The 20,798-nt window shown below is 42.5% G+C and overlaps 1 protein-coding gene across 2 annotated transcripts in view; it reads right to left on the minus strand.

Moving 5' to 3' along the window:
* Positions 1–1,774: 1,774 nt before the first annotated feature.
* The window catches only part of tpst1 (tyrosylprotein sulfotransferase 1), a 62,669-nt gene continuing 43,645 nt past the window's right edge, over positions 1,775–20,798 (minus strand). Inside the window, exons 3-5 of one of the 2 annotated variants that reach the window (XM_083773542.1) lie at positions 7,868–7,918; positions 5,681–5,762; positions 1,775–3,320 (exon numbers count right to left, since the gene is read on the minus strand). In XM_083773542.1, the coding sequence (XP_083629668.1) occupies positions 5,724–5,762; positions 7,868–7,918 (90 nt within the window). In that variant the 3' untranslated portion in view covers positions 1,775–3,320; positions 5,681–5,723. The remainder of the gene's footprint in view (positions 3,321–5,680; positions 5,763–7,867; positions 7,919–20,798) is intronic. The other variant, XM_083773543.1, reaches the window with a different exon arrangement.

The following is a 20,798-nucleotide window of genomic DNA, read 5'->3' on the forward strand; positions in this document are numbered from 1 at the left end:
ACCTGAATAATATTTTGCTATTTTTGAATTGGAATCCTGAAAAGTTACTTTTATTTAATTTCAAAAGCATTTATAGTTATAACTTTATGAACTGTTAACATAACTATTGGACACAGAAAGATAACATTTTAATACTAGGCATTAAGTACTGGTCATTTAATACTAGTCATGAAGTAATTAAAGCAGGTTCTTGGAATTTTTCAAAAATAGCAGATCTACAAGCTCATAGCGCGCCACCGAGTGGCGCGCTACGAGCTTGTAGGTCTGCTATTTTGTTTTAAATCCAAGAACGACTGACATTTTTAGAATCTGATCTCAGGTCAGAATGGGTTAATCAGACCAGTGTGTGTCCAGTGGAAACCTCGTGTGAATCTGATCTCAGGTCAGAATGGGTTAAACGTGTTTGTATTGGTGATTTTTAGTCTTAGTAATATCTCTTACCAGACTTCTTCTTCTTGGTGCGTAGATCTCCATAGACGGCGTCGCCCATCATCTTCAGATCAAGACTCTCATAATGTCCTCCTTCGGTAGTTCTTCTTGTAGTGACGGTGGTGTCATTCTCGTAGTCTGGATCGTCTTGGACCTCGATGTTTTCAGAATGCCTCGCTACAGCCATTATTAACCGTTTCCTGCAGGTTTTTGACCTCTTCACAGTTCCTATATATATACACTATCTTCACTTCCCTAAACGATGACAGCGCCGCTGTTATTTTGACAGCTCACACTGTATGCACACACACACACACACACGCTCACACACACACACGCACGCACGCACACACACACACACACACACACACACACACACACACACACGCTTATGCAATTTCCCTGCCATCATGTCATGATCTCTCTAAAGTTACACAACACACAACTGTCCAGTTTTAACCAACGCCAACACCAACGATGTTAAATAAAAGTTAAATGACAAATAAGGACAACATTTTATTGAGCTGACAGGTTTTAGTCAAAATGATGTAGCAGGTATATATATAAGATATACAAGTGAAATGAATGCATTCCACCAAAGATCCCTCACGTATTATTTATTGACACTTTTATTTTGTAATGTTTTGTTCAATAGATGGTTTTGGGAGCATATGTGTCCTCACTCCTCTTCCTGTTGTGACGACATCCACCTTGCGTTTGCTTCCACCTCTCTCTCGTGCTTGAAGCCAGACATGTCATTGGTCCGATATCTCAAACCCTCACCCTAACCTCCCACGGGGCAGCAGCACACCTACCTGTATATGGGGACTAGGTTGGTGGAGGGTGTGTAGAGCCCAGGATCACATTAGATGATTGACACAGGGGTGAAAAATGGGTTACAAAATCGTGGGATAAAAACAAAATATAAAAAAAAGAAAAGAAGTGTGTTCTAAATCCTAAAAGTTTTCTGAAAAACCTATGTCAGAGGTGCTAAACTTTTTTTCACGTCAAGGACCCCCAGAATGCAGACCCTTCACTAAGTACCTCCCCAACCCATCCTTGTCCCAATGGGCACGTTAGCAGCGAAGAAAGCTTGACCTGCATAGCAACCGTTGCTAAACTATTTGGATTGGCATTGGACAAATCGTTTTTTTGGGGTGGGATTTAGTGAAGGGCTAATTATAAAGTAAGTATGTTTTCATAAGACATGAATACTGCCTTGTCAGCCACCACTAACCCATCATGTTTCACCGCTGCAGTAGAAGCAAACAAACGCGTCACAGTATGATGTTAAAGTATGATTAATGCATACCATGAGACATTAAAAAAGGAAATCTTGCAATAGGTCTTTAAAAAAAAGCCATCATTTAATCACCAATACTCAAAAACTGTGATTTTGTACATCGGTACCCATGAGATTGCACGATACAAAGGCATGAAAAAAAATTAAACATTAAAATAGATATTGCATCTTTTAAAAAAGCTAACTTTTCATCCATAAATACTTAACTCTTTCCTTTTCAAGCTCACTGCAGTTCCTTACAACAGAATCACAGGTTTGTTATATATATATATATATACATATACAGTGTGTGTATATATACGTATATACACCATATAGCCAGGAAACATTTTTCTACAAAAATCCAGAATCAACATAACGTGACATGAAAAAAAAAAATAATAATAATAAAATAAAAAAACGAATCAATGACATTCTCTGGTCACTACGGTGACCAGACATCTCTTTTTACAGTACAACACTGAAGGCAGAAAAAGTTTCAGACGTGGAAAAACGAGTGACGCGGCGGGTCTTCCCCCGCTGACCCTGGATCAGCGACTCGTCTTGCACATGAAGGGGGCGGGGCGCCGCGTTGGGCCCGCAGGTGTGTGCGCGACAGTTTCTGCGCTCGCCCGCCCGTCCGCCTCTCACTGAAGATGAATTACCACGGCGTGTCGGTCGCTTAAGAGTATATATTATTAACCCATTCAGGCCTGACGTCGGGGGATTTTTTTCTCTTTTCGAAATCATTATTTTAACGTTTTTTTCCCAAAAATAGCAGACCTACAAGTTCATAGCGCGCTATGAGCTTGTAGATCTGGTATTTTTCAATAGCTAAATTACAACATAATGTATGTAACACCAAAAAGGGGTTCCCGGCCCAAAATGGGTTAATAGAGACGGCACCGGATTTCTCCAACCATCCACTTGCAATTAACCCATTTAGGCCCGACGTCGAAATAAGAAAAACTTTCGCTCTGAAAGAATACATATTCAAAGATTTGTGCCACATTTTTACAAGCTCGAGCTACGAGCTTGTAGATCTGCTATTTTTCAATAGCTAAAGTATAACATAATGCTTAAAACACCAAAAGGGGTTCCCGCCCAGAATGGGTTTTAAGCGCATGAGGCGACTTCACTCCTCCTTCCGGGTAGGAACAGAGTGCATTCTGGGGATGGATTGGACCCAAATCGTGAACGCGCTGTGCCGTTGACGTTCAAGGTATGAAACAACTTTCACATGTCATCATCATGAACGTCGCGCAATGATAAGTCAACGGACCAGCGCTGCCCCCCCCCCCCAAGCTGCAATACCAAATTCGGCCACTATGTCCATTTCTGCTCTCAGGGTTTTTCCTCCGGGTGCCGTCTCTCTATTAATGTATACCGTCTCTAAGGTCAGTCGCTTTCCGTCTGAAGTGACCTTTAAGACCGAGTGGTGGGTGCCCACAGCAGAGGGTGGGGGGAGGGGAGGTAGGGGGGGTTACATTTGTGTGTAAATTGTCCAGGGGTGGTGTTAAAAGTGTCAACAAAGATGCACCGACCGACCGAGGGCACAAATATGTCGAACAGCTTCGCCGTTTCTGCTCCTCTGCACCGCTGTCATGTTCTGAAACGACACAAAGTGAACTGCTGTCATTAAAAAAAAACAAAAAAAACAGCAGATATATATACTGTAAAGCACCTCAACACATTGTTGAGCGGTGGGCACACCGTCTCCAACATGTAGCTGTGTGTGTGTGTGTGTCTGTCTGTCCCTATGTTTTAGAGTACCAACGGAGTGAGAAAGTGGCGCTGTAGAGCTTCACACTGTGCACAGGTGCATGATGGGAAGCTGAGTTTTGAGTGTAACACCAGTCTTTTTTTCCAGCACGAGTGTCTGTCTGTACAGGAGTTCAGTACAGCAGAACAATTACTGTAATAGTTCCACCGCTCATTTCGCACAGGTGTGATTTCTTTTTCTTTTTATTTACTTTTTTCTTTTTAGATGCGATTGTCTTCAATTCCAATAGTTTCAAAACTCCAAAATACGAGACTGGTTGTATAATGGAATGAGGGAATACTTCTTTGCTATGAATTGTTATTTGTTACTATGAAATATAGCCTGATCGAGACCATTCAGCTAGTCACAGGGACAGTGGCTCAAGGTAGTTTCAAATTATAACCATACTGTTACTAGTAACAGAATACTGTTACTAGTAAAGCATAAATACTGTACACTAGAACAGCGTTTCTCAAACCTTTTGGGCCGTGCACCCCCTGTTACCTCCCGGCCTATAGCTGACACACACCCCCACATGGAAATACTAATTGCATAAGCTATATGTATAATTGTATAGACATAATATTTCCTATATATGTATCCACATTTATGCACATATGTTCCATATATGTGCCATATAGGGCATTCACTTCTAGTCATTTTTACTAGTTGATCAGTTGCCTAGTTTACTAGTCGACTAGTTGTTTAACTACCTAAATAAAATATCAAATAATTGGGAAATAAATATTTGTACATTTAAAAACTGTGTACATTGGTGACTGTAACTATAATCTACCTGATCTTGAGGCCTACAAAATCGGGAAAAAAAAAAAAAAAAAAAAAACTTTTTTTTCTTATCAACTAGTCAACTAGTACCAACAAGGTTGACTAGTAAACTAGTCGACTAGTTGCTTAATGCCCTACAGGTTAATATATTATTATATGAACCTGAATATGGCATATGTATGCAGCTGAGCCTAGGTTATATTCTGCATATACTTGCCATATATTGGCATAATATGTTAGTATATTTAAAATAAAACCATAGCACCACCATTAGCCTTTTCATGCCACGCACCACAGTTTGGGAAGCACTGCGACTAGAACATACATAGAGCAACTGGTGGCCACGTTAACAAAAAATAGCTTGTAGATCTGCTATTTTCCAAGTATAACATAATGCTTAAAACACCAACGGACATGCCCGTTTAGACCTGAGGCAGTTTCTACAAATGTCTTCTTTTAAAAATAAGTTTTCTGAAAAACCCCATGTTTCTCAAACATTCTCATGTCAAGGACCGGTTAATATCAGAATACAGAGTCTAAATTAGAAGCTAAAATGTTGTCTTTTTGTTCAATGTATTTGTATTTAGTTTATAAAGTTAACATAACTGTAATTAAATTGAAATTAAATAAAAAATGTTGCTCTTCAGGATTCCAATTGAAAAATAGCAAAAAAGAATATTCAGGATTTCAATTCAAATAATAGCAAGACCGTTTAAGATTTATTTCCAAAATAGACGGGATGTCAAACAACTACAGAGCAACACGTTCAGTATTATTAAAGTCTGACTGATGAATGGTGGTTGATACAGAAAATATAAGTCTGCTGCTGAAGTCTCTTTTTTTTATTCTCACATTCAAACTTTAAAATCCCTGCCATTGCACTTAAAATTATTTAGTTATGTGTGTGTTCATTTTTTTTATTTTAGGTAAAGTTAAAGTATTATTTCATTCTTCTTCGGCCATTCAAAAATAGTATAGATACATCCTCATTCTGTGCATGCTATGAGCTTGTTTTGAAGAAAACAAATCGTGGAAATTTGTGTAATGTTTTTAAGGTGCACATTTATTTTACTCAAATCTTTGTTTCTGGGGGTCACTGTAAAAAAATATTTTGAGGTGGGGATCGGCAGCAACAAGTTCACGAACCGCTGATATAGCAAAATACGTTTTTCAGGATTTAGAAGACATTAAATGTCTTCTAAATCCTAAGGGGTTTCTGAAAATAGTTTTCTAAATTATTTGAAGGTTAAAGATAGAGTGCCACATTTTTGTACTTTTCCCAGTTTCGTATGTGTCTTTGGACTTTATATTACTCTAATAGACCCCCAGGTGGGGGTGTGGTTATAATATTCAAATAGGTCTTCCCTGTGTATTTTTGGTGTGTGCGTGCGTGAGTGCGTGCGTGCCCTGCCCTGCTGTACCTGCGTGTGTGTGTGTCGTGGTGCTAATCAATAACCCCACGTCCTAACTTGGATTGGGCTTCTCTGGAGACTTGTTCTGGATCTGCAGAGAAAAAGGACAACAGAGAAGTTTGAATGTCATTCGAAAAAGGATGACAAGTACCCGGAATAAGAGCTGCTAGAAGGAACAGAAGGTAGAAAAAAAAAGCACACACAATTTATATCCCTCACATAGAGACGCATATAACAGAGCAACCTGCACTCCAGAGTAAAAATAGGCGCTGCAGTGATGTCACAAATAAGCAGAGGTGCGTGCCGTTTGTCACACAACCCTTTACGACAAGGGTTGCTCCACAACAATGATTTTATGTACTTTCAAATGAACACGAGTTATTTTAACCCAATTTGACCTGAGATCAGATTCTAAAAAATGTCTTCTACATCCTGACAGTTTTCTGAAAAAGCTATGTTTTTCCATCAGCCAGTCGTTCTCAAACACTTTCATGTCACTTTTCACGAGTCTTCAAAAATAGCAGATCTACAAGCTCGTAGCGCGCTCGTAGCGTGCTACGAGCTTGTAGATCTGCTATTTTCCAATAGCTAAAAGCATAACATAACACCAAAAGGGGTTCCCGCCCAAAATGGGTTTAGCCCCCCCCCCCCCCCCCCCCATCTGAAAATATGTAGTTCCAGGGAGCCCCCGAGAGGCAAAGATTTGAGTTAAAAACGTTGCCTCTGACAGAAAATATATTCAAGGATTTGCGCCACATTTTCACGATTTTTGCCGCGCTACGAGCTTGTAGATCTGCTATTTTTCAACAGCTAAACTATAACAATGCTTAAAACACCAAAACGGGCTCCCGTCCTGAATGGGTTCAGTTGAAAATAGGTTTTCGTCGAGTGGAATGCACCGTGCATGCGTATAAAAGCATAAATGAAGTCGGAACGAGGCAACAGATGGGTATCGCGGTTTGATTTTGACAGACATTTTTAGTCAAAGTCTTTTGAATAACACTCCCTTTAGTTTTAGTCGTATTTCAGTCATCTGAAAAGTTGTGGGTTTAGTCTAGTTTTAGTTGACTAAATATATGAGTTTAGCCGACTAATAATCTACAGTTTGCAGATTTACAAGCTCACAACACCGTTGCCTCGTGAGCTTGTAGATCTGCTATCATCTATACCATCAGAGCGTAAAACCCGAGCGCAACCAAACTCTTCTCCGGTAGTCCCTCCCTGATAATCTTTGTTGACAAAATTGTCAGTGCATTTAGTCATAGTTGGAGTCATCAGAGCTCCGTTTTCATTTTGTTTTTGTCAGTGAAAAGAAATCACTGCTCGTTAGGGCCGAATAAGCTTCAGCTTGATTACGCCTAGTTGAGACATCACTGAGAAAATATGTTTATTGCAGGAGGGTCACAAACTCACACTTTATTCTACTCCCTCATTCAGTCGACAACGTTGCATGACAGAAGAATAAAGCACTGAAACATGTCGCTCTCCGACACACAATCATTTTGCAACATGAAGCCATCGACCAAAAAGAACAAAAAGCATGACATCCCTGCATATACTCCTCACTACCTGAAGAGGGCGGCGGTGCTCTATTTAACAGAAAAGGTTCAAACGTTTGAATTGATGCATACAAAAAAGTGTGGCTTTGTGATTGGTGACCACTACATGTGCTTCTTTTATTATTTCATAATAATATACAATTTTAAATATCCTAATAGGCTACATAAATACTAAATGTAAAACATGAAGTTATTTTTATTTTTTCATTCCACCTGAACCATTTCTGAATTGTGAAACAAAACATGGCATCTAGGAAAGTAAAGAGTAAAGCTACATGTACTGCAACACCAGTTCAAACAAAGCATGAACATGAAGGTGAATGGCAAAAAAACGCAGACCAGGCGCGAACAAGACACTGCTGTAGACCGCGACGGAAGCAAAAGGCAGCACAACTTCACACGCACACACAGTCACACAGTCAGTCACACACACACACACACACACACCCTCACACACACACACACACACACACACACACACACACACATACACACACACACACACACAGAGCAGATGATCATCATTGTGGAAGAGATGGGTCAACTAAATGATTTAAAAAAAAGAAAAAACAGCCAGAAGGCGCTGAATTTAGAAGAGGGGGACGTCAGAACAACAGGCAGAGATAGGTTACCGTACCTGTGACATTTCTCTTAGAAATTCAGGGAGCTGAAATTCACCCTTAAAGACCTGGGTGGGAAGAAGAGAGGGTAGACTGTTTTAGAGTCTTCACACGTATGGGAGCTCCGAACAGGTTTCAAAACATCCTGGTCTAGAGCGTGTCCATTTTGTTCACTCAATATAGGAATCATTTGGGATCAATAGAAATACATGACAGAAAGATGTTATTGTGAACATAACATAACAAAGCGTTATCACGGAAAGGAAAGGCTACAAAAGTTCTGCTGCTATTTTCGGTGCATGACATCACTCACGCAAACCAAGTATATAAATTAAAAGCCTGACCCCTGTTAATACTTTGTTGCGTGCACGAAAATGGCCGTTGGTCTTGGTGTTTCCAGACCTGAGCAGACAGCCGCGGACAGAAGAAGCTGTGTTTTTTACGTCATTTCAGAGTTTTTAAGACAGCTGGTGGATGGAGAAAAAGCTCTACACCCCCCGCGGCTGACTGCCGCCACGGACAGATTCCCGGAAACGCTCTCCTGTGGAGCTTGATTTCCATCCCACCAGCTGTCTAAAAAATAAAAAAACGGAAAAGAAGCTGGGAGACAGCCGAAAATGTCCACGGCTCCATGGTAAAATGTGGCTTGCGAGCTTGTAGATCTGTGTCTACGCCGTAAAGTGTATAACAGGCGCTCAAGGCAGCAGCACCAACCGCAGAGTCTTAAGGCTCTGAATCCACCGCATTTGGCTTGGCCCCGGGTGTCTATATACAAATACAAACAACATTGGCTGTGTTTGGGTGAGGGAGAACTGTGTGTGTGTGTGTGTCAGTGTTGATTTTGTCGACTAAAACTAAGACGAAAAATGTCCGTCGACTACCTTTTTCCACTGACTAAAACTAAGACTAAATATATGGGCAATTTCGTCAACAAATAAAAACTAGGCTAAAATATTAGGAAGGGACTAGTGGACAAGAGAGTCATTTTACACTTGGTTTGCATGCAGAAAATAGCCTAAAATCGGCTATTTTCAGCAAGTGTAAAAACAGTCATTACGTCGACGGCATCAAGGCCACGCCAAAATACATTTTAGTCGACTAAATCAGTGGTTCCCAAACTTCTTCGTGTCAAGGACCCCCAAATCAACATTTATTAGGCCACGGACCCCCCATTTGAAAACATATGCCAGTGACCCCCGATAAGGGAGGATCTTTACGGCTCTATAGCAGTGATTCCGAAACATATTAATTTCATGGACCCCCCCAGTTTCACACGCATTATGCTACGGACCGACAGACAGACGGTGCGCTACGTCCTCCCGGTGGGGGCTCCTCACTGGCAGATGAGCCAGTATAGGGTACAATATACTGTAGCAGCGGCAGCATAGAAATGTGTGGGCAGGTTTAACCCATTTAGACCTGGGAACGATTCTACAAATGTTTTCCAAATCACGACAGTTTTCTGAAAAACCCCATGTTTCTATGTCAGTCGTTTTCATGTCAAGGACCCCCAAGATTATATGAAATTGGCTGCTGACCACCATCTGAAAATATGTTGTTCCAGGGACCACCCCAGAAGCAAAGATTTGAGTCAAAAACGTTGGCTTTGAAATAATATAAAGATTTGTGCCACATTTTCACGAGGTTTCAAAAATAGCAGACCTACAAGCTCGTAGCGGGCCACCGAGTGGCGCGCTATGAGCTTGTAGATCTGCTATTTTTCAATAGCTAAATTATAACAATGTTTAAAACACGAAAAGGGGTTCCCACCCAAAATGGCTTAATTGGCATAATGACTACATTTTGTGAGAACATTATAATAATAATTCTAAATGAAGAAACGAAAAAGAATGAAAGCATAAAACAGCCTTTTATAGTGGCAGAGACTGATGGAACATCTTGGAAGAGGTTGGAGCACCGAGCACAGCTCTGGGGGAATTCATTTTTCCTCGTCTGGACGACGTCATGTTCATTCTGTAGGAGTTTGACAGGGGGGGGACTTGACCCCCAGTACTGATGGGAGAACATGGAATGAATGGAAGGAGGAGAAAAGAGAAAACAGGGCAACGGGGCAGCCAAATAACAGGCCTGCATAATCATTGTTTGCTGGTAGAATCCACTTTCTGAGAAACACCAGAAAGAGGCTGAGAGGAGAGGAGGGGAGAGAGAGGAGAGATGAGATGAAAGACAGGAGACAGAGAGAGAGAGAGAGAGAGAGAGAGAGAGAGAGAGAGAGAGAACAGATAATAGAGAGAAAAGGAGACAAAAGAGGAGAGAGAGAGAGAGAGAGAGAGAGAGAGAGAGAAGAGGAGGGGAAAAAGAGAAGTGGAGGGGAAAAAGAGAAGTGGAGAGAGGGTCAAAGTCCCATAGGACGAACATGGGTGAGCTCATATCCTGACTTCAACTGTACAAAGGACTCCAGGAATGTGCACAGTGGGAGCGTGCGTGCGTGCGTGCGTACGTGCGAGAGAGAGAGAGAGAGAGAGAGCAGGAGAGAGGAAGAGAGCACATATTTGGAAGGGCCTTGCCGGGAAAGAAATGCAGATGAGCTTCTCCAACCTTGGCAGACATAGTGAGGCTCCCTGTGACATTCCCTCTGTTGCCTTATGGCTTCAATGAAACACCATCCAACATGCCTCTCTGTCTCTCTCTCTCTCATTCCTTTCCTTTCCTTTCCACACAGCAGGACATGGCTGAGGTCTATAGTATTCAAACCGGGCGATAGAGAAGAAATTAATAGCTGGAATGCCACAGCATCAACCATAGAATGTGCCAATGTACCCCCGCCTTGCTACGGCTGTCACCGTTACAATTTTTACGTTGACGAGTAAATGTCACACAAATAATTTGATTCAACTGGTTTTTTTCACTTTTGCAACGTTGGAACGTTACAATTTGTATTTCTGTTTGCAATTTAGGCACAGGACTGCCGCGCTACGAGCTTGTAGATCTGCTATTTTTCAATAGCTAAAGTACAACATAATGCTTAAAACACCCGCCCAAAATGGGTTCATTTTTCTTCACGTCACATAATGGAAACGACTGACGATTATGCAAAAATAAGTATCGATTATCTAAAATAATTGCAATTAGGCGCTTATGTAATAAATTAATTGTGACAGGCACTACAATACACCTGCCTCAATTCACACACACACACACACACACACACACACACACTAATTAAAGCCGCTATAAGCAATAATATGTCAACATCTTAATGATTTTTTTCTTTGTTGGTATTCAGACAGCCAGCAATGGGTAGAACGCTCCCCAAAACAAATTAGTCTCTGTGACACATCTAAGGGCCACAATCTGCATTCAAAGATTTTCCGATTTGCCTGTCTACGTCTTCCTGATTGGTTAGTCATTGCGACCCGGGTTTTCTTTAGACCAATGACAAAGCTTCTAGGAACATCTTTGAATGCAGATTGCGGCCCCAGCTTCCTCTGAAAGCCAATGTTAGCATGCTAACATTGGCCTGTAATGTCATTCATGTCGAATGTCATGTTTTTATGTTCTGTGTGGACCCCAGGAAGATTAGCTGCTGCTATGCACCAGCTAATGGGGACCCTAATAAAACTCTAAACTCTAAACTTGACCCCCATAACTCTGAGAGTCTGTACACTCTCAGTTACACAACCATACGGGGGCCATTTGGAACCCACTCAAGGACACTTTGAGACCCCACTGGGTGAAGCAGAGTGTTTCCAGTGAGTCAACATTGCACGATAGCAGCACCCTGACTCTGTTTGACCAGAATGGAAAACGGAGCCTTCATTAGTATAATTGGTAACACCATACTGGAAATATAGGTAAGAGGCCAAAGTTCTTTCCAAAAATGTCGTATACTGTGCATAGAGCCTATTGTGTTTTAGCATGCTTATTGTGCAGTAAACAACAGCTTCCTTATCCGGTAATCACAGTTGATATGGCTGCAGCCTTGTAACTACAAACAAGATGCACAAATACAATTACCTGAGGAGCGAGATACACAAACACACACTACCCCTAATCCTTTGGGGCATGCTGTGTGTTCATGGAAGCTGCTGGGAGAGAAGAAGGACTTTGGATTTAATCCAAGAAGCTCAAGCAAGAGAGACGTGAGCATGAAAGTGAGTGAGCAACCTTTTTCCGATTTTCTCATGGGCGCCATTTTTCAGCCCCATTCATGGCGCGCACACGCACACACACACACACACACACACACACACACACACACACACACACACACACACACACACACACACACACACACACACACACACACACACACACACACACACACACACACACACACACACACTTTTCTTTTGGATGTTTTGGATCAATCTTCCATTCTCAGAGAGCCCTGCAGTGGAAAAAGTACTCAATTGTTTTACTTAAAGTAAAAGTACCAATACTGCAATTTAGAACCACTTCGTTACAAGTCAAAGTACGGAATTGAAAATGTACTTGAGTAAAAGTACAATAGTATCGGCATCAAAATGTACTTAAAGTACTAAAAGTAAAAGTATTCATATTGCAGAATGTGCCATTTGAAATGTCTAGAAAATCAATTGAAAATAGCCGATCTACAAGCTCTCAATATCGGCTATTTTCAAATGGCCGAAATGTATAGGGTTGAAGTGGTTAATGTATGTTTTCCAAGTAAAAGTAGTAAAATAAGTAAAAGTATTGGAAATGCTCACGTAAAGTACAAATACCTCAAAAATGTACTCAAGTACAGTAGGCTACTTAAGTAAAAGTACTTAGTTACTTTCCACCACTGCATGTCATACATGGAAGCGGTGGGCTGCGCGCGCAGCGGACGAACGATATGCCTGCCAAACCTTTTATTTATTTATTGCAAATTCTCCGCAGACCCCGGCATGAAAGACCTCCACTGACTGCCAAGTCACATCCTCAAGGGCTCAAGCTGCCTCGTTAAACCGCTCCGCGAGACCACGGCGATGCGGCCCCCCCGGTGAGGACAACCGTTAGCTATCCTGGCACCGCGCACGCAGAACCGTTTAAACATTTAACCCATTTAGACCCGAGGTCGATTCTTACAAATGCCTTCTATATTCTGACGGTTATCTGAAAAGCCCACGTTTCTTTGTCAGTGGTTCTCAAACAGTTTCACGTCAAGGACCCCCAAAATATTTGACCCCCCATCGGAAACCATGTAGTTCCAGGGACCTATAGCCCAGAAGCAAAGATTTGAGTTAAAAACGTTAACAAAGATTTGCGTCACATTCTCACGATTTTCCAAAAATAGCAGACCTACAAGTTTGTGGAGCTTGTGGATCTGCTATTTTTCATAACATAACATAATGCTTTAAAAACACCAAAAAGGGGTTCCCGCCCAGAATGGGCTATAAAGCAGAACATGGAAAATGGCGCAAATCAAAAGACCAAATTGACATTCTACCAAGTCCCCAAAAATGGATCTTGACCAATCAATCAACTTGATTTATTCAGACTCAGATCCATTCAAAAAACAGACAACGTAAAATACTAGGCCTACATACAGTACAAACAGGAACACCCCTGTCCCATAAAAAAACTGCAGTTTTTACAGTAAACAGTCATACCAGTGCATACCAATACCTAGTACAGTACTGAGGCTGGGGTTACACAGCAGCATAATTATTGTCCTGTGACTCATTCAGTCTACTCAGAAATGTCAGGTTTCTCAGTAATGCATGAAAAGTGTACACTCCAACACTACAGAATAAACTCACTTGCACTGCTCCACCTTGGGGATTTTTTCAACATGAATATACGCATACATTACAATCATTATAAGCAACCTGCGGTTTGTACATGCTTGCTTTCCTGTACTTCAACCACAAGAGGATCAATCCTCTCTAGGCAACACATATTTAAGGGTTTAAGAGTGGGTAACTTATACTTGGTTCACTTATAATGTATTGCAGAGCGGGCCTCTCCCTGGATGGAGCACGACTGTGGATTGCTACAATATTATACCATTTTATTAGCTTAAAAATTCTTATTATATACTATATAACATTATTGTTATACTATATGTTGTATATGAGTGCAGGGAAATCGGCCTCAAGCTCAATGCCAAGAAAACAAAAAAAGGTAATGACAGTCATTCACAGAGGACAAAACCATCGCCACTGCAGACGGGACGGTGCTCGAGCGAGTCGAGGACTTCAAGTACCTCCTCGGGGGCCTGGACTGCCTTAACTGAACAGGACCTGATGGTTCGGAGAGCACTTGCCTGGAAAGCCTTGCATGGGATGAGGAGAGTGTGGAAATCAGACATGGGAGAAGACCTTAAGAGGCGGCTGTGTATAGCAGGGGTTTTCAACCGGTGGTCCGCGGAGGTACTGCTGGTGGTCCGCAGCCAGGCATTCAGAAAAGTTGTATTTTTGCCTTTTTTTCTTTCCTTTTTTTTTTTACCTTTTTAATATAAATATAAATATTTATAAAACTTATTTGCACTATTTTTACTTGTTTGTGAATAATAATAATAACTTAAGTCGAATCTAACATTTAAAAAAGTCAAGTGAGCTTTATGCTCAACGTGTGAAATACACAACAAAAAAAACACCTCACGATGTAAACATCCGGCACACACTGAATTAGTTTTGGCAGACACGCGGGTACAACGTATTCATTGATTTTTGCACATTTACACCGTGGTATTGTACTTGAGGGTAAACTTATAACTTGCTACTGAAGTTGATCCTTGAGTCGGCCTGCAATGAACCACCATGGAGCGTTTCATAATAATAAAAAAGACGGTTCCGACAGTGGTGGTAGTGGAGGAGGAGGAGGGACAACAGGCTGCAGCAGCACCTGCGCCTGCGGGAAGCAGCACCGATAAGGCAGATGAAAGTGTTAAAAGTAAAAGGGCCCGTAAAAGGGCGACCAAGGCCAAAAGAAAATACAGTGATGATTATGTTAAATTTGGATTTACGTTTTCTACTGAGAAAGGAGAAGAGTTGCCACTGTGTTTCATATGCTCAACGCGTCTTTCAAATGAAGCAATGAAGCCGTCAAAACTGCAGCGACATACGGTATGGAGACACGTCACAGTGAATTGATGCACAAGCCTATTGAATATCTTCAAGAGATGCTGCGCAAATTCAAAGGACAACAGACAACTATAAGAAAGACTGCAAAAGGAAGTGAAAATGCATTAAAAGCTTCATATCAGGTGGCACTTAGAGTTGCACAATGTAAAAAGCCCCACACGATCGCAGGGGATCTTATTTTACCTGCTGCTATGGACATGAATAAAACCTTGATAAGTGAAGAAGCTGCAAAAATATTAAAAACAATTCCCTTGTCAGACAGTACAGTGGGGCGACGGATCATGGAAATGGCCAATGATGTCAAAGAGCAGCTGATTGAGAAACTTAGATTGGCCGAGTCATTCTCAATTCAGATTGATGAAAGTACAGATATTACAAATGATGCGCAACTGTTGGCATTTGTACGATACGAGGACAAAGGTGCCATGTGTGAAGAATTTCTTTTTTGCAAACCACTACCAGGGCGAACAACCGGTGCAGAAATATTCAAGGCTGTTGATGATTTTTTCAAAGACAACGACATTTTCTTCGGAAAGTGTGTGGCATTATGCAGCGATGGGGCCAGAGCCATGAGTGGCACCTTGACTGGTGTGCTCGCGCATGCGAGAAAAGCCGCACCGGGGATAATATGGACACACTGTATGATTCATCGCGAGTCCCTTGCTTCAAAAGAACTAAGCCCGGAGCTAAGCAGTGTGTTTGATACAGTTGTAAAAACGGTCAACTTAATCAAACGAAAGGCATTGAATACACGTCTGTTCTCAAACCTTTGTGAAGGCATAGGGAGCGAGCACACTTCTCTCCTGTACCATTCAGAGGTGCGTTGGCTGTCCCGCGGTGCTGTGCTGACCCGTGTGTTTGAACTGCGCAGCGCTATCCATGATTTCTTGTCCGAGCATAACCACAACGAACTGGCTGCTGCATTCAACAACAAAGCGTGGTTAACTAAACTGGCTTATCTCACAGATATTTTTGCTGCGCTCAACAACCTGAACAGCTCCATGCAAGGAAGAGATTCAAATGTTTTACAGCTGTACGAAAAACTGGAGGGATTCATTAAAAAGATGAAAAGGTGGATACAGCGAGTGGAGAATGGTAACGTGGCCATGTTTCCATCACTGGTCTACTGACAAGTCTACTGACAAGTCTGACATACGTGTCATTAACAGTTTGACTGTTTTTTACGATTAACCCGCATTTTAATCAACCCCCCTTCACTGCCGAGATTGTTGTATTACCTTTAGAGCACACGCTGAATTATTTGGGCTTTTAATCCGCGAAAATCGAGCGAAAATAGCTCCCCCCGTTTGTTATGAACGATCGAACCACCCGCCATCTTGCTACACCGAGAAGAGGCAGCACAGGACCCGCCTCCATGAGGCGTTGAACCCAATGCGTTTGCATTGGCCTCAATTTCCCAGAAGCCCTAGCAGCTCACAGCATGTGACGATTTCCGGTTCATTGTCAACACGAAATGCACCTCCTCTCTTCCTAAGCGGCGAAAAAGAATTTTCTTTTTTTTGTTTACATTACGGCGGATTAAACACATAAAACAAAAGTCGCGTAAGTCTTTTATGGCAGCGACATTAACCTGGAGTAATCCATTCGCGGCACGGAAACTGTTAAAGGCATAATCAGTGACCATTTGAGGAGGCTTGTGTCTCAATTTGAAAAGTACTTTGCTGAGTCTGACCAGTGGCGCTGTGACAGCAAGTGGATCCTGCTCCCATTCAGTGATGGAGCAGCAGAGGGCTCAAGCTTGACTCCCACAGAAGAGGATCAGCTCATTGACATGTCCACAGACTCTGTTAAGAGGGACACATATAAAACAGAGCCCCTTGCAAAGTTCTGGATGAGTTGTAAGGCAGAATACCCAGGGCTTACTGCAAAAGCAATGAAGTGTCTGTTACCTTTTGCAACAACTTACCTCTGTGAGAGTGGGTTTTCCACACTGGCTTATCTTAAGAATAAGTACAGGGCTAGGCTGGAGCCAGAGAATGATATGAGACTGTCTCTGTCCACCACCATTTTGCCAAGATTAGACAGACTGTGTGCAGCTCACCATGCCCAGAAATCACACTAACTAAGTGTAATTTTATACAAGTTATTGATGCTCAATTTGTTCACTTTTTGTTTCAGTGATAAAAAAAATGAAATGAAAATGAAAATGAAAATGAAAAATGAAAAAATGAAATGAATGTTGCCTTGAATTGCTGCATTAAGCATGTTGTACCTGGTGCATGAGAAACAAACCTACTGTCAAATGTGTCTTCATTGTTGACTGAAATGGATTATTATTTGGAGTCCTGCTTAGTAAAAAGTAGTAAAAAAACAGTAAAAAGTAAAACACTTTTGTAAAACTTTTTGTCCAGCTCATGAATGTAGCCTGTGATAGTGTGATTAGTGAGTAACAAGTAAGGAGAAAACAAAAACAATCTTAACCCATGGTGCATGAATGCCCTACCACTATTGTGTCGGGTGGGTCCATCATAGATCTACGATGAACCCACCCGACACAATAGTGGTGGTTCCCAGGCTGCTCCTAGTCAGAATGGTGGTCCCTGGGTCAAAACCAGTTGAAAACCCCTGGTGTATAGCTACTGTGGAGTCAGTGCTGCTGTAAGGGGCCGAGACATGGAAACCTCACAGTGGAGTCAGTGCTGCTGTAAGGGGCCGAGACATGGAAACCTCACAGTGGAGTCAGTACTGCTGTATGGGGCCGAGACATGGACCCTCACAGTGGAGTCAGTACTGCTGTATGGACCCTCACAGTGGAGTCAGTACTGTTGTATGGGGCCGAGACATGGACCCTCACAGTGGAGTCAGTACTGTTGTATGGGGCCGAGACATGGACCCTCACAGTGGAGTCAGTACTGCTGTATGGGGCCGAGACATGGAAACCTCACAGTGGAGTCAGTGCTGCTGTAAGGGGCCGAGACATGGAAACCTCACAGTGGAGTCAGTGCTGCTGTAAGGGGCCGAGACATGGAAACCTCACAGTGGAGTCAGTGCTGCTGTAAGGGGCCGAGACATGGAAACCTCACAGTGGAGTCAGTACTGCTGCATGGACCCTCACAGTGGAGTCAGTACTGTTGTATGGGGCCGAGACATGGACCCTCACAGTGGAGTCAGTACTGCTGTATGGGGCCAGAGACATGGACGGTCTTGGACCCTCACAGTACACCGGGAGAACGCTCTGGATGGAGTCTATACACAAGAATGCCATGAATGGCGTCACATGGACGGGACCACATAAAAAACGTGGACCTCTATTTGCGATTTGGCACTTTAATAAAACATTGAATCGCTCGCCAGTCCAGTCACAGCGCATGCGTGAGACGTCGCGAGCTTGTAGATCGGCTATTTTAAGTCGTGCGACACCGTGCGCAACCAAGTGTATAACGGTACAAAGAAACACAGTCAGGTGGGCCACACACTGCCTGCAGCCCCCTCCTCCTCCCAACGGGTTTGTTCCGGCCCAGCCAAAAGCAGCTCACAGTGTGCAGTCAGCCAATCAATCCAGTCTGGCAGGGCCAAATGGAAGCCTTACAGTACTCTGAGCCTCGGCATTGTGAACGCGACTCCTTTATGACCAAGCCCTTGGTCTCAGATAGCCACCGGGGGGAGAGAGAGAGAGAGGGGGGGGGGGGGGGGGGGGGGGGGGGGGTTGTTGAATGCCGGCCTCCATGTTTTGGCTTGTATGGAGGAAAAAAAAGGCTGAGAGAGTGCAACAACAGGGGAGGTTGTTTTATCTAGCTTTTTTTAATGCTTGTCCGTTTTTTTCCACCTGCGCAACCTCCTCCTGGGTGTGGAGCCCCTGGTGCCACGGATACAGTTACTGTCTGCAAACAACAGTGCTTGTATGGCCCATTTTAGCATACAATGCAGAATCCTCGTGGGACAGACTGTGTGTGCGCATTTGAGACTGTGTTGCATGCGCGTGAGAGAGAAAGAGTGAGCCCCCGACCTACACTGATCACGAAAAAAGTGACAGATGATGTTATGCAAGAGATTTTCATGGTATAGGCTACATGTTGGCACAGATTTCCACCGCTCAGCCATTTAGACTTGACGTCGACTAAAATTAAAAAACAAATAAAAAGTCTTCTGAAAGAATATATTCAAAGATTTGTGCCGCATTTTTACGATTTTACGCTGATCTGCTATTTTTCAATAGCTAAAGTATAACATAATGCTTAGTTAAAAACACCAAAAGGGGGTTCCCGCCCAGAATGGGTTAAACTCATATCTCTGGCGCACACACGCACGCACACACACACACACACACACACGCACGCACGCACACACACAAAAAACATTCCTTTATGAGCAGAAACTAGGTGAAAATGAGACGTTCCCCAAGGCCACAAGAAGTCCAGCTGCAACATCCGAACTTAAAAGGGGAATACCAGTCATTTTCAACTTCGAACTACCGTATGTCATTACTATAACTTTGTTGTGGAAATAATAATAAAAAGTCCCCCCTGGCTTCCCTTTGGCCTAGAACTGGAGGTCTAAGAACATACATGGGGTCTGTCGTGATGTCACACACACACACAACAAGTTACATTAATGACTAAGTTAAATTAATTACATAGTTCAATGTTAAAAAAATTAGTGGCACTCTCCTTTAAACAAGTAAAAGAAAAACGGGAAAGAAAAAACTCACAACTCTTAAGATTAATTAGTTATTATTGTCCACCACATTGGAAGAATTCCCAGAAGTTGGTATATCATCTATCGTCCACAAACAACACAGTAGCGATAATAACCCTGGAATTATAATATGATACGGTGGACTCACACCTCGACAAAGTGTCCTGGCGTCAACACGAGAGCCACAGACCAGAGGCTATATGGAGGACACTGGACACCCCAGGCCGGGCCATACGCTAACAACACACTGGCCGCATTTCTCAACAATCACTTCCAAACTCCTCATTGCGCCTGCAGAGACACTGAGAACGTTATCGATCCCAATATCCATTTCTCACCAGGGATCAGAGGGAACTGCAAAGCCACTTAAAAGCTAATCGATTGCGGCTTTGGAGCCAGGCCCAGAAGAAGTCCCTCATTTACAGCATCTATTGCTCGGTGGGCTATAACCATAAGTAAATTTTAAAAAATAGAATATCTCAACTCAAGTTCGCCGTCGCGTAATTTACAATATGTTTTAGTTGAAAGAACAGAGATAGAAGAACCCTTTGTCTGCTCTTTTTTTTTTGTTTAATCATTTCCAACTCCATTTGTTTATCCTGGTAGTTTTCTTTTTTAATAGGATTAAATTGCTATCCCAAACTGATATAGCGCTATCTTTACGCTGATCTTAACAGACTTTACCGACTATAGATACTGTGTATACTTACTCGTAAGATTTGTGTATTTGTTTTGAAATATTCACCTATATACAGTATGGCATTCGCATCTGTGGATTTCTTACCCAGACGTAATGAGGACATGAAAGTCAGTAAGCTTATACAACTGTCTCTCTTTGTTATAATGGGACTCCTGAGGTGAACCCAATACAAAACGTTCTCCCGCGAATGTGTCGTACAGCTCTTTGTCTCCCGTGTCCTCGGCTGCAGATAGCATCACCAACATTCTCCATGTGTCACGCAGTAACTAGGGCATGTGGAAACACCCACCAGTCCACAATTAACCATTATCGTCATCATCATTCTTCGACCCGCGGTCGAGATCATGGATTTCACAATGCCACGTCAGACTTCCCAGTCCTTCATTGCCATCTCCCAGTTCCTGCTTACTGATGCATGTGTCCGGGTGTCCCTACTAGCGAGATGACATCAGGGAACGACAGTTTTCTTACCTCTGGTCTGCTTTGAGGCAGGACTCCAGAGAAGAAGGGGAGATATAACCTCATTGTCAGCTCTGTATA

Source organism: Protomyctophum parallelum (genome assembly GCF_964188405.1).
Source record: "Protomyctophum parallelum genome assembly, chromosome: 9".
Lineage (NCBI taxonomy): Eukaryota > Metazoa > Chordata > Actinopteri > Myctophiformes > Myctophidae > Protomyctophum > Protomyctophum parallelum.